Below are 15,455 nucleotides of genomic sequence, written 5' to 3'. Positions count from 1 at the left end.
CTGAATGCCCTCCCTACATTTTTAACAATTGTCACAGCACAGTGAGAGGTGAGACCCATATGTCAAAACCTCTTCCATGAGGGAACACTTGGCTTCTCCTTCGTCATGTAGAACTAAGGTATTCAGATACAGAACTTAGGGGGTATTTTTGAGCTTTTCTGCTTTCCAGAGAAATATGAAAACTTCATTTTTAGGCACTTTATAGACTACAAATGATGTATTCTGAATACAATCTCATGTTTTAAATTCCTGTTTTCTGCTTTTCTGGCAGAAAAAAGAAACAACCATTAAACTTGTGCTGTTACCTTCCAACTACAAAGGTAATTTGATTCCTTTGGAGAATTTTTTTCTTCCTGTACCTTCAACTCCACAACCCAGTTATCCTGAGCTCTTTTGGTGTGTGAAACAGCAACACCCAAGGGTTATCTCAGAAGTAGCCCTCTGAAATAATCCTTGCGTTTGTCTCAGAAGTGACGTTGCACCTGTCACCGTGTTTTCTGAAGCTGTCACACACCGTGATTGGGATGAAGAGGTGCTGTGTGGCTGTGTTGTTCTAGATTTGGTTTCTTCCTTATTCTAAAGACTAGGAGTGAGGGAACTGTTTCTAAGGGGTTCTAGGTCATGATTTCTTCAAAGTCAGAGAGCTGCTTCATCTGTTCAATCTGCATAGAATGCCTTCGAAGGAGTTTCTTTTTACTTCTCAAGTCAACTCTCTTTGGTGAACTTGGAGCAACGGGAACCACAGATTTTAAGCCACCAGCAAGTGGGGAAGCTGGTTTGCTACTGGTTCTGATATCTGGGATAGGTGGGTTTGAATTCACATTTAAAGGGGGAAGAAAGCCAGGCCTCGTGTGAGCAATGCGGTCTAGTAAGAGAGTTCCCGAACCTCTTCTTTCTAAAAGATGAGGGGGCCTGCGACGCACTGAGCTGGGAGATGTGCTGGGTACAGCATCCAGGCACTCCCGAGAGCCATGGAAAAGGGACAAGTGTGAGCTGTTTAGTTTCTTTCTATCTAAAGGTCCTTTGCCTGACTCAATGGACACAGAGTTGGGTGGGTCAGACCCTGGCTGTACATCTAAATCATAGAGGTCATTTTCCAACAGCTTGAGAGATGCTGGATCTTTCAGGACTGTCGATCCTGGTGGACACATCCCACTCTTCTCTAGGTCAACAGGAAGTGTTCCTCTCCTGGCAAGGCGTGGATGGGGAGCCTGGCCTTTCTCGAAAGCTGCTTTCCAGGTAGCTGGTGCTGAGGTTGGAACTTTCAGAACTTGTTCTTGGACTGTGGGGAAGAGGGTGGAGTCTTTACTGTCAATGCTGTTGGCTCTGGAGAGGGGACCCCTTTTAGGGAAAGACATGTCATTGATGCTCCTGATGACCTCATTGTCTGTGCTTGTGCCATGGTTTTCATCCTGGCGTGTGGAGGCTGCCAGCACAGAAGGAGCAATCAAGCCCCAAGGTTCAGACTGGAGCCTCTTCAGCTGGGGCAAGCGGGCCCTTTTAAGGCTAGATACTTTCCTGGTGGGTGATCCAGGCTCATTAAGGGCCTTAGAAGAACTACAGCCACTTTGGTGTCCTGTTTGGGGGATGAAGAAATCATCATCCTTCTCATTGGGTGGAGAACCCAAACCAGGAGCCTTCAGTTCAATGTCAGAAGGAGATGCACAAAGTGGTGGTGACTGTCTATCTTCCACTTTGGGTGATGGAGGGACATTGAGATACTGCTTGGTGGTTTTTGTGCCTGAAGATGATTTGTCTGTTGTTATAATAATCACTTCCTTACCTTTGGCCTTGCAGGCATCAAGGAGATGCTTCAGTGCATCCTTGTCATCCGCATTTATTGCATAGACCAGAGCTGAAGCCCCAGTGCGATCCTCAAGACTGGGGTCTGCTCCATTCTCCAGAAGTAAGGACACCACTTCTCCCCCAGCTCTTCGGATGCAAGCATGGATGAGTGCAGTCTTGCCAGACTTATCCTGGATATTGGGGTCTGCCCTATTGTCCAACAGATACTTCACCATCTTAGACTTGCTAATACTTTGCTGGTCCACATGCTTGGTAATGCATGCCACCATGAGAGCTGTTTCACCTTTGTCATTGCTTTCATTGATATATGCTCCCCCTTCCAAGAGGAGTCTGGTCAGCCGGAGCCTCCCCATCCATACAGCTTTTAAGAGGGAGTTTCCATCAGTCCTCAACTCAGTGTCGTCATCCATCATGGTGGTTACAGTTTAGGACTTCTGAGCCACAGGGTCAATCAGACCTAGCAAAGAAAGAGGAAGAGAAATCATTACACATTCTATTGCTATTCTGTGCAGGACAATTATTTCAAAGTCTAGGTACAATCATGTCCCATCCTGATCCCAAGCTGTGTTGCCTCAACTAAGTTATCTAATGCCTATGAATGAGTTTATTCATCTATAATGGGAAATAGTAGTGGCTTGCATGCTAGGGTTATTCTAAAGATTTCTTCAGATAGTGTGCACCTGGGTAGGGGCTGCAGAGTTAAGAGCATTTGTTACTCCTGCAGAAGGCCTGGGTTTGAGTCCCAGAACCCACATGGTGGCTCACATTTCAATTTCAGGGAACCCAACATCTCCTGACCTCCATGGGCACCAGGCATACCCCTGGTACACATACATCCATGAAGGCAAAACATTCACACACATAAAATAAAATGAATAACTCTAAAAACGTGTGTAGAACAAACACACACAAAAAGCCACCTGGCCATATGAAAAGCAATCAGCATAATGCGGAGCATACAGGAACTATTTTTAAATTGCAAGATAAGGTTGTGTTGACTGCTCAGTTAACACAAATATAGAAACTAAGTTCCTTTAGGAAATAAACATTCATATCTTTTGTCACTGTTGGATCCTCGGCACTTAGCAGTGATTCACACATAATGAGTAGGCCACTTTGCAAATAATCATTAAAAGCATTGTTATTGATGTGGATCAGAATAGCTAGTAGAAAATACACCAACACGTTGATCCTAATTCTAGATAATAGGCCTAGGGAGGGATTCATTTTCTTTCTCTTTGTTGTGTTCCTAAATTAATATGTATCACTATGATTGTGAAGAGAAAGCAGTAATAAATATGTAAAATAAAGTCAATAAGTCCATTCTTTTCCAGGGTCTAGTCCCCCCTTTCCCAGCAGATGTCGGAATTCCCCCTTGCCTAATTCACAGTAGCCCCCACAATGCCACATTCTTCCCTCTTGTTGAACTGATAAATGGCAGAGAACAGGGAACGGTGTCGAATTTTTGCTCACATGTATTGTGAAACAAAGTTCAAAAACCAAAGTTTCCTCCATCAAAGTTTGCCTCATTCTAGCGTTATGACTTGTTCTCTTCATACGAGTTGTCTAACCCATGGACTCAGAACTTCCACACTGTGTGCTTGAGATACATGGAGATACAAATAGGGAGGTATGGAAAAGCTGGCATGGATATCCTGGCCAGCCTATGGGTACCAATTACAGTGATGCATGTCTGCAGGAATTACCTCTCCACATGGATACCCTGGGTTTCCAGCTCTCACTGAGCAGACGGCCTGTCATTCTTCCTCATCTGATCTACAGCATTCTTTCTCTTTCTGTACTACTCAAAGCAATGGCTTCTCAGTTTTCATTTTCTAGAAAATTGGAAGGCAAAGCGTTCTTGGCTGTAACTGAGAAATAGACGCTCATCCTTTAAAAAAATTAATGCATAAAAAAGAAAACAAGAGCCTGAGAGATAGCCCAGCCATGCAAGCATTAGGACCTGAATTCCATTCTGAGAACCCATTTTAAAAGACAGGCATGGTAAAGTACACCTGCAATTCTAGAGATGGGGAGCTAACAGCAGAAAGTTCTCTGGGACCTGGTGGCCAGGCAGCCTAGACTAGTTGCTGAACTTCAGGTCCTAGTGAGTCACCTTGTCCCCAAAAATAAAAATGTGGATGGCCCTTTAGGAATAACACCCAAGGTTTATCTATGGCCTCTCCACACTCATGTGCATGTGCGTACACACACACACACACACACACACACACACTCCATCACCATCACAGCCACACCATACCACATTAAGAGAAAGAGATTCATTCATCCATCCCAGCTCCTCCTGGAAGCATTTTTCTTGAAAAGTAACAGCAGCAACGCCTGTACCTTCAGTCTTCGGTGCATTTCCCACTACTTCAGATGCACTGTGCTAAAGGCTCTGAGTCTAACCTGCTGCAATTGTGCTTATATGTATAAGCGTTTCTGAAAAATTGCTGTCACCTCAGTACATTGCACAATTGACATATCAACACCTCTTTATTTCTGTCTCCTTCCTCATCTCTTTTCTTTCTTAATATCCTATTGATCTTCATCTTCTCTCTGTGTACATGGCTTTCTCTTTCTCTGATGCTATTATAATGATCTCCTTAATGGTGTGCTACCTATGGTGGCTGTGTTAAAGTCTTGCATTGTTTAATATTCAATAAACTTCTTAGTCTCCAGATCTAGAGATCCAAAGCAGAGTTTACAAGCCTTAACTAAACGAAAGGGGATATCCAATGAAAACACTTCTCTTATTCCATCATGGAAGCCTTTTTCCCCTGACCCTAACTCACCCCCCAGAATCATCTTCCTGCAATGCCAGCTCTTCTCACATTCTGCCTACCTTAAAATGTCAATGTTTCTTAAATACGCCCACCTTTCCCTCTCCTGGCACTGCTCTGGTTTCTAACTATAAGGACTCCCTGCTCTTCTTTAATTATTCATCATCCTCCAAACATCAGCTCAAATGTTACTTCCTTTGTAATCAAGAGAAAAATCAATCAGGATCCAAGAGAGAAAGTTGAGCAAATTACAATGACTCATATCTAGACTATATAAAGAACTGCTCCAAATCACTTCCTCCAAAAGAGGATACACAAATGACCCATGAGGTTTACATGCTCATCAAAGGTACTCAGTCTCATTAGTACTCAAGGAAAATCAAATCAAAGTACAAGGTACCACTCAGTGTTAGACAGAATGACAACCAAAAGGATGCAGGAAGTAAGAAACTATCAGGAACCTGCTGGAGTATAAATAGGCACCACTATACTAAACTAAAGCCTACACATTCTGATCCAGTCATCCCATCCCTAGACTGATACATGTAGTAAACTGTAAGGCATGGCTACAAAACCTCCTATCTTAGTAAATGAATGAATATCTGACCAATAAATAGACAAAATAGCATCATCACTTTTTAGCAAAGCCTTCACAGGCCTTACAACATCTAAATTTTCCATTTTGGAATCCACCTCCTTAATGAGGAAGACTGGGCTATCCCACCAGAAAGGTCAGGTGTTACATAAGCTAACTTCCTGGATATAAGTGAGACTATTTCATCTGTCTGGTCCCAATCAGCTCCCAGATGATTGTAACTGATTGAGTGAACCCACCCATAAGCTGAAAAATGAGTTGGAGAGAGAATTCCCCTCTCTCTTCTGAATGTTTTGGCCTTTGAAGAATAAGAGACAGCACTCTAGAAGACTAAGTTAGTGTGTTTTTGTCTCTGGTTATGTGATTAAAATTTTCTGCTATTTATAATCAAGTAAGTCCTCAATAAAGTATCAGTGTTATTTGTTTATTCATTTACTCGTCATCATAATCAGATATGAAGATAGAGATATATGGAATGCAGATATCTAAAATCTAGAAGGAAGGTAGTAAGTTTTTTATGGTATGCTTGCCATGTACCAAGCAATGTGCTGACCAATGACAATGTCTCTGTGCACTGACACTTAATCCTTATAATGATACTATGAGAAGGATAGCGATATTACCTATTTCTTAAATTAAAGTTTAAACTGGGCACCAGGGAGAGAAAGTCACGTATCTAAAAGCCCCCAAAGTAGTACATTGTAGAGTTAGGATTCAAATCCAGCAGTCTTACCTCAAAGTCCATGTTCTTAGCCTCTGTGTGAAATAATTGTAGTTTGGTGTAGTAAGTTGCAGAATTGAAGCCAAACTTACAGCAGGATGAGATGAGCACCATGAAGAACTAAGGGTGCAGGTTAGGAAAGGAGTCCTAATGAATGCACAATTGGGTTAGCCCTTAAAAATGGGACGGAAGTGTCCTGAACCAAAATATTGAAGGCATTATACCTAGGGTTATAAAGAAAACTGTAGCATATCACAGAAATCTAGAGAGTCTTGTGGTATAGGGTCAGGGGTGAAGAGGTACAGGCATTGGTGGAATTAGCTTACGTGTAGGACAAGCAGCATCCTTTAGACTGTTGTCCTAAAGGTAGGTGCTAGTGTGCGGAAATGTCAAATAGTGGACAGCTGCAAATGAAAAGGTGACATGAGCATTGGTGAGAGGGTAAGGATGGACTGGAAGACTGGGAAGAGCTCTCATAATACAGATGCTGAGTAAAGCTAGAGAGAACTCAGAAAGGCAGAACTGACCAGTGATACATTTGATGCATGAATCATCCACTATCTAGCTTCCTTTCATTTGAAATTAATTCTCCACTGTGTCCCATGAAGTAAATGCTAGGAACACCTAATACTAGGAAGACCTGGGGTCTTTACCAGGGGTCTCTAAGCTTGCATTTCTCAGTGAAAACAGCTGACACATTCTTTGAATTTTGAAATGCTGTCACTTTGGCCACTTTAAATGTCATTCTGTTATTTTTAAAACCTCACCTGGTGCCTAGGTAACTAAAAACACGTGCCTTGGAAGCATGAGGACCCGAGTTTGAGACCCTTAACTCCTGTGAAAAAGCCACGTGTGGCAGAACACACTTGGAAAACCAGCATTGGGGCGGCAGAGAGAGGAAGATCCCTGATGCTCCCTGGACATCCAGGTTAGTGTACTTGGTGAATTCCAGGTCAATGAAAGTTGTCTCAAAAATAAAAATACATAGCCAGGTGGTGGTGGTGGTGCATGCCTTTAATCCCAGCACTTGGGAGGCAGAGGCAGATGGATCTCTGTGAGTTCGAGGCCAGCCTGGTCTACAGGAGCTAGTTCCAGGACAGGCTCCAAAGCTACCGAGAAAACTTGTCTCAAAAAATATATATTTTTTCAAAGAATTAAAGATGAAATATAATCAAATCATAACCTCAAAGAAAATAATTTTCTTGTGTTTCAGAGCAAAAGTAAACTTAAACATGAGCATTGTCTCCCTGCCGCCTTTCTTCCCATGCTCTCGTCATGCCCACTACACCTGCATCTCGATGATCCTGAAGATTTAACTTACTTGACATTATAGCTATGATGATTACTATCATGACTTCCAAAGCACCAGGGCTATGAAATAGATGCTGAAGACTAAAGACCACCAATATCTAAGAGTTAAATCATGCCTCCTGCAAAAGTTAAATCATGTACTGTTTGACTAGCATGACAGGGCGAGGGTACGCTCCATCCTTGTCCTGAAGTTATACTATTTTCTTCTTTATAAAGTACAGACATCTTGTGCCCCTTTTCGCTCTGAGGGGCCATCTAGCTCAATCTTCCAGACTGAAAAAATATGAAGCTAAAATGATGGACTTTGAGCCTTCTCCTCTTTGAACCTAGAATCACTCATTATCACATCTTTCCAAGTCTTTGGCCTGAGTTTTTCACAGACTAAGTCCACACGTTGTAGGCTTGAAAGTCATGTGTCCTACAGTCATATGCTGTTGGACTGGCAGGACACTTTAAATGTTTTTAGATTTGTTTATTTTATTTCGAGTATGAATGTTTTGCTTGAATGTGTGTCTGTGTACCATGCCCTTGCCAAGTACACAAGGAGGTCAGAAAAGGGTGTGTAATGACTGTGAGCTGACATGCACATTCTGAGAATAGAACCCAGGTCCTCTGCAAGAGCAAGTGTTCTTAACTGCTGAGCCATCTCTCCAGCCCCTGGCATGATATACTAACTATTGTATTTGAATATATTAAGAAGGATTAGTCATTGTTCAGCATGACAAGGCCCTGCCATTCTCTAAAGTATTACAACTAGCCTTATTTATGCATTCATTAACTTATCTGGGGTAAAAAGGGACAGGGGCTTGCATATAAAAGCAAAAGGCCATAAGGCCACAGTTTTATCCTTTCTCTCACATCCTATTGCTGACATCTTCAAAGTTGTCAGAAATATCAAATAAAACAATACACGTAAAGGATTTCTTGCTGTTGTTAGCTTTAAGGTGCATATGGTCAAGAAAGCCATCACAAATTATGTAACTAGCAACTACTCAGGTAAAGATGCAGTGACGTAATGTCATTCCCTTGATGGCTCCTTTCCTCGGTCACAGGTCCAACAAATTTCCAGTTATCCTTCCTCATTCATCATACAAGTAAACATTTCAGTGATCTGAAGTTTGTCATTATGCAAAAGAGAAAGGTCAGTAAATATTTTGTATCTTCAAAATTATTTGTGCCTTACCCCAAAGATTTAGGTATATATTGTTCTTATTGACCCAGAGCAGACTTCCAGGGCTTTCTAAGATATATTTTATATTCATTTGTTTCTGGCTATAGTTCTTTTTCTTACTCCTAAACTTCTTCAACTTCTACTGAATATAAGCCTGGTATCTTGTGAATCTTTAAAGAGAGTTTTAATTTCTTTGTGAACAAAATAGAATATAGTTAATATGCATCTATTCAGTTGATCCAAAAGTGGTTTAGAAGTCATCTCTGCCACATGTTAATACTATTTATCTAAATGCTTTTAGTGCTGAAATTTCCAAATTCCAAACTCCAAAGGATATGACAGTCTATAGCAGGAGGTATTGCCAAATAAAGATGCAAGAGAACTGTTTAGGATTTCAGGTATGTTGCTAGGTAGGTACCTAAGTAATTCGGGACACATCTTCCTTTGCCAAATGAATAGAAGAATCTCCGGTCCTACTACTTCACAGTGTGGTAAGGATCAAATGATAGGCAGTATGTGCATGTCCTGTAAGAGGTTCTGCTTAAAAAATTCCTAAGGAGTTATAAGCTCATCTCACATCCTTTCCAGGGAGCCCTGCCCTGCTCTGAACCCGGGCCGACAGTGTGATAGTGCTGTTCATTACTGCCTTGTAGCTTTTCTACTTTCACCAACCACAGTTAAAGTTTGAGGAACACACACACACAATTTCTTACAGGGAATCCTTATGCTAACCTTGTAGGCACTTGTTTTTTTTAAGACAGTGTCTCATATATCTCAGTGTGGCCTCAAATTCACAAGTAAAGGAAGATGACCTTAAACCTCTGATTCTCCTATCTTCTCCTCCAGAGTACTTTAGATTGTGGGTATGCAACCATTACCCCTGGTTTTACTGACTGTAATGGTCTTACCCAAGGCTTTGAGCAGACATTCTATGTCCTGAGCTACAGCTCCAAACACATGCAGTATCGCATGCAGAATGTCCAAAGCCATAGTGCTACAACTTTGATCCAGTTCTGTCCCTCCAACTCCAAGCTCCGAGCTGTTTCACAGAGGGAACTCTGCTCAGACTTAGGGTTCCACTTCTGCAGGCTGGAGCAGAGTTTAATATTCAGTCAGTTTTAACAGTCCCTGTTTGTATAAACTTGGACAAGTTTCTTAGTCTCTCTTCAGTCTTTCTCATCTGAAAAAAAAATGGTGATAAAAATAGCATACAGATAGAGATATCACGGTGTATAAAATTATACGATCTATCTCGAGCATTTGGCACAGGTTGTTGGCACACAGTGAGCGGTTTATAATGACAAGTACTTGAGAAAGTTTGGATACACACTCCAAAACTAAGAAGGCCACTTCGTTCAGCCGCAGCATTTGCGGAAGCTTGGAAGGGTTTCTTTGCACCCAGCCTCTTCCTTCTGTAGTCACGGGAAGCAGAAGCCCATTAAAAACTGAACTCTACATTTGTGTTTGTGGTTCAAGAGCCCTGTCTGGCTGAACCAAGGTAGTCACCGCCCACTGCTGATAAGAGTCTAGGAGCCAATCCGAGTCACTGGCTCAAAGCTGTACGGGGCGGGGCGGGGGAGGAGGGGGTGGTGGCTGCGGCTGATGCTCTGTCCGAGGTGCTGAAACCCGGAGTGCGGCCGCGCCTGGCGTGTGGGCGTCCATTGCTGTCAGTGTCGTTGGACACCTTCGTGAAGGCCAATATGGGGGAAGGAAGGGGGGGACCAAGTGAAGTCAGAGCAGTAAATGCCCATGCCATCGTCTTTCAGAAATTCTCAGACACAGATGCTCTACGATTTTGTGCACATTTTCAAAATCGCATCTTCTCATTGCCCACTCATCACAGGTTCATGCAAAAACGTAAGACTTTGCTATGGCTTCAGTTCCTGTAAAAACCCAGACGCCTAAACGCCAGCCCCAATCTGCAATCATTTCCTACAAAAATCTCTGGCTCCTACGCATCTCATCCCCCACGCGTTAATGCAAATGTATGTATATTTAAATTTGTGTATATTTAAATAATATATATTTAAATTAAATCCTTCCATTCCAGTCTCCCACAATTTCCTGTGATAAAAGCAGACTCTCTCCTTCAGCCCCGCCTCCTGCCCTGGCTAAACAACATGGACTTACTTCTGTGGAGCCTCGGGTCTCACCTGGGTGCCCGGTGGGAAAGCCCGTAGGGTGCACTTACCCAGTGGGGATGCTTACCTGCTTACCGAGCTAGGCTACCTCGGTCCAGGACTTGGACATTGCCATCACTTCCACAGCTCCACCTCTTGCAGCTTCAGCTGGGCTGCCAGAGGGCTTTGCCCGTCTGAAGCAGGGCCAGAAGCTTGGCTATCCCTGTTCTTGGGGATGCCGTTGAATGCAGACTTACTCAGAACTTCTTCAAGGGCCATAAATGAAGCCTCTGTGTCAATTATTCGAATCACTCTCTGCTCTTCCAAGTTGTGGCAGCCAAAGGGAGAGAGGCATTTAATAAGAAAAAGAAGTATTAAAGAAACGTGAGAACCCTTCCCCAGCTTGGAGCTGCTGTCTGCAGGTCTCCTGCGCAGTCCAGTCCCGCAGCTTGGCTTTTGCTGGCTGACAAGCCACTGCTGCCCGCTGGCGCCCGAGAATGGCTCACCAGCAGCCAACGGAGAAGGCTGTGTGGGTGGGTGTGAGCGAGGAAGCTGTAAGAGGGGGGGGGGCCTCCGGGGGAATAGGGAGGTGCCTACCTGCCGCTAAGGGAAAAGGATGCGCTCCCCCGCCCCCTTGTCCCCAGCTCTGGAAGGGATCAGACTTACTTACTCAACAACTTGGCAGGAGCTTTAGAACCCCTGGTGGACACTTGTTGTGTCCAGACCTTGTGGTCTGGAGATTTAAAAAGATCTTCTTTGGTCGTCCTGTGGCTCTGCCTGCCTCAGATTTTCTTGATAAATTCCTTGGAATCTCAGGATGGCAGTCCGCAATGTGGAGAGAAGAGAGAATCTGCTTACTTGGGTGATTCTCACGTGCATAACTCCGGATTCCATCAACTCCATCCTTTAACCCACCTCCTTCCTACTCCCATGACTTCCCATGGAGTCATCACTAACAATATTTGTCTTTTAACTAAATTAATTCGTGGCTGCTGTATATCATTCAAAGCAGGGTGCTATAGTTGGAAAATGGGTGCCTCCTTCTGCCCAACCCTGTAGCACCCTCCTCCCACTAGTCAGCTTCCAGAGGTAAGCTGAATTTTCTTCTAAATATATACATACACACAGCGTCTGTTTATCCTACCCCCAGACCTCCTACTTCTTCAGTCAACTTCAGTCATTTCTATATTTCTTGAAAATTATCTATCTCATTTTTATGTCCAGCACGAAGTTTCAAAATGTGGCCTGCCAAATCTTTCCGATATATTTTTATTGTTTATTTGGGAAATTCACACAATGTACTCTGATCACACTCATTTACCAAATACATCCCCTCCCCCATCCCCAATGCCATCTCAAAAAAAGAAAAAAAAAAAGAGGAGAAGGAAGAAAAAAAGAAAAAAATATACCTGTTCTGAGGAAATCCTTTTTGCATTCTGAATACTCTCTGGTGGCATTTTCTACTACCCTCTCTTCTATTCATTTCATTTTTTAACTTTTTATTCATTTTACATAAAACTACATCCCCCCTTCCTTCCCTCCTGCTCTACCCCTCAACTCCCCTTCAACCCACCCACCCCCATCCACTCCTCTGAAAGGGCCTCCCACGGGGAGTCAACAAAGCCTGCCACATTAAGCTGAGGTAGAGTCAATTCCCTCCCCCATTGCATCAAGGCTGAGCAAGGCATCCACCTTAGGGAATGGGGTCCCAAAAGGTAGCTCATACACCAGAGATTGATCCTGTTCCTGTGGTGGCACACACTTTTAATCCCAGCACTTGGGAGGCAAAGGCAGATGGATCTCTGTGAGTTCGAGGCCAGCCTGGTCAGCAGGGTAAGATCCAGGACAGTCAAAAATACACAGAGAAATCCTGTCTCAAAAAAAAAATCAAAATAAAAGTAAAAGAAATCGAGTAAAAAAAATCCATGTAACAATGGAAAACACACAGAGAGTCTGGATACTGTATATTATTGCCTTTGAATTGCTTGACTGCTGAGGAAGGAGCAAGAGCTGCTAGCAGATGTATGATTTAAAATGTTGCTGAATTAATCCAATCTATATATTTTTAAACTGCCTTGACTTTAAAATTTAAATCAAAAGATATGTTACTTTGGAGAAGAGGTTTTGCCTTTGTTTCCACAGGAAGTGAGAGGCTAAGGATTCATTCTGGGTTAAGAAAAATAAGGTTTGATTTTATAAGACCTCCCCCTGGCAAATCTCCAATAGGAAATACATGGCCAAGATGATCCAATGTTTCAGAGGAGCTCTGTTGGAGTTTTCTCTGAGTTCTATATCCAGAACAGCCTCAAGACTGCTGGCTGGGATGATCCAGCCTGAAAGAATACTCCAGTCAGGAGTTGACTATAATCCTAAATTTTCTTTGGATCCCCATAAGATAGATTATCAGTGCCCCCAGACAACAGGAAGTAGCCTAGAAAGCTACATCCAAAAAAAAAAAAAAAAAAGAAAGAAAGAAAAGAAAAAAAGAAAGAAAAAAGAAAACTACATCCACATTCCCAAAAACAGATTATGGATGTTTATCTTTGTTTAGAATGTTGGCTACAAGTTGATATGGATAATGGTCAGGAAAAAAGTTAAACAAAGGAGATTAGATTCAGCATTCTAGTTTTGAAAAGAAAAAGGGGGGGGGGGAAGTGCTGTGGATTAATGTTTTTGTACCCTGTGAAGATTTGTCACTTGTATTGGTTTAACAAAATGCTGATTGGCTAGTAGCCAGGTGGGAAGTTAATGTAGGGCAACCAGATTAGGAGAATTCTGGGAAGAAGAAAGACTCAGTCTGTAGTCACCAGTCGGATGCAGTGGAAATAAGATGAGAATGCCTCACTGAGTAAGGTACCAAACCACATGGCTAAATATAGATAAGAATTATGGGTTAATTTAAATTGCAAGAGCTAGTTAATAATAAGCCTAAGCTATTAGACCAACCATTTTATAGTTGATATAAACATCTGTGTATTTTGTTGGGACTGAATGGCTTCAGGAAGGGTAGGACAGAAACTTCCACCTACATGTTCCTACTGCCAGGGGCCCATCAAACAGACCAAGGTACACAACTGTTGTGCACATGCAGGGGGCCATGCAGGCTACCCAGCTGTTCACACTTACTAGAGGGCTACCAATTTTACTGCTCTTTTTAAATGTATAAATACTATTTCCTACTGTGCCTTTATTAGTTGGTGGTTTCATAGTACCTTCTCCAAAAGTTTCATCCAGTCCCTGTGATACTATGTGCTATAGTATCCAAATTCTGCTTGGCCATGCTTGTTCCTTTATGCAAGCATACTGCTGGATTCTAATGGTTTACTTATGTGAAGGTAGTTTTTTTCATCCCTATTAATAAATTGATGTTTGTTAAGGATAGTTGATCTCTAATTGAGCTTTAAAAAGGATTATGCTAATCTAACAGATTAGCATTCCAGTTTTTTTCCTCAGAAATATTTAAATTATTACTCTGCTTATCTATTCATCGAGAATTTCTTAGATGACCCTCAAAAACCATCTGTGCTTTGTGGATTTTAAAAGAAAAGATTGTCTTTTTACTATCTCTTGGAAAGCATTGATGACTGCTGGAATATTCATTTTTTTTCTCTCATTGAGTCAATATTGAGTGTGTGTTTGCTTGAAAAGACAGACAATTTCTCTCATATTTAAACTGTGATTTTCCATTTACAAATTGTTCTCTCAGAATTACTCATCTTTGAGTCGGATCTTTGGCCCCATTTTATCACTAATGTCATCTCCTCACTCATTATCTTTGCCATTTATAACTAGTATTATTTTGCTATACTTGAATTGTCTGACTTACATAATTTTCTTTTTATAGTTGATTTATATGGCCATTTCAAAATATTCAATGAGCATTTTTCATGTCTCAAAGAAAATGTGGCATTTATGTTATATGTACAAATATATCCTTTACATCTTTGTTTTGTGCTATGAGGAAGTACATTCTATCGGATGAGAACACAGATCAAGGAGACCAACAGCCTATATTTGAATCCCAGTTCTGTCCTTCTCTGGTGAAAGAAACACTGAACTCATTCTTCATGCCCCAACTTCCCATGGTGTAAAATGGTAAATTACTAGGTCTGTTTATGTGTTAGCTATGCCTGTTAGTATTAACCTATTAATACTACTCTATTAATATTTTTTAAATAAGCTGCTATAGTATCCCAGGATATTTGAAAGATTTTTTTTTTTTTTTTGGAAAAGCAAAGTTCATTGAATCTGGGTCGTATGACCTCATTTTCCCTCCTAAGTGTGCTCAGATTCAGCTGTGAACAAGACATATTGCTAAAGATTCATCTTTCTCTCTCTCTCTCATTCCCCATGCGTATGTATGTGTGTTCTTCTATTCCATGCCACCAATGTCATATGTGACAGTATGAAGCAAAGCTTCTCAAACTACTCCAAATCTGCTTATCAGTGAATAACACAGCCACTTTCTTACCCATGAACCCTTTGTACTGGACCCTCTTGATTGATTAAAATAATGATAACAATGTTTTAAAGCTAATAAAAGCAATAAAATTTTAATAATCTATATTTCCAGCCCCCTCTAACCAAAGGTGTTAGACCACTAGGTCTGTCTATTTTGTTCCCCCCTTCCCCCACTGTGTGCTATTTGAGCCCTGCAGATTGTTGCTATAACGTGTTGTTCCTGCTTTCTACTATCAGTTTTATAATTTCAGTTTTTATGGAGACACTTTGACTTTTCTGCAAGATGAAAGTTCTAGACCTCATTTCACTTCTTTCTATGTGTTTGCTCCTTTCCCCAGCACCATTTGTTGCATCAGCTTTTCAAGGTGTAATTTTAACTCCTTTGTCACAGATTAGATACCTGTAGCCATGTGGGTTTATTTATGGTCCTCCATTCTATTCCACTGACATTTGTGTCTGGTTTTGTGCCATGATGTGTTTTGGC

The 15,455-nt window shown here is 41.8% G+C and overlaps 1 protein-coding gene across 1 annotated transcript; it reads right to left on the bottom strand.

Moving 5' to 3' along the window:
- Positions 1-614: 614 nt before the first annotated feature.
- On the bottom strand, positions 615-2,219 carry Ankrd34c (ankyrin repeat domain 34C). The gene has a single exon (XM_050157220.1). The coding sequence runs from the start codon at positions 2,217-2,219 to the stop codon at positions 615-617; it is 1,605 nt and encodes a 534-aa protein (XP_050013177.1).
- Between the last annotated feature and the right edge of the window lie 13,236 nt (positions 2,220-15,455).

The sequence above is a fragment of the Alexandromys fortis genome, unplaced genomic scaffold (genome assembly GCF_014885135.2).
Source record: "Alexandromys fortis isolate MF-2015 unplaced genomic scaffold, M_Fortis_MF-2015_v1.1 scaffold_85, whole genome shotgun sequence".
In the NCBI taxonomy this organism is placed as follows: Eukaryota; Metazoa; Chordata; class Mammalia; order Rodentia; family Cricetidae; genus Alexandromys; species Alexandromys fortis.
The sequence above is the reverse complement of the archived record's forward strand: the minus strand, read 5'-3'. Positions and strand labels throughout refer to the sequence as shown.

Bases quoted from the DNA above. Each gene is read 5' to 3' on its own strand.
- Ankrd34c (XM_050157220.1), bottom strand. From the start codon at position 2,219: ATGATGGATGACGACACTGAGTTGAGGACTGATGGAAACTCCCTCTTA.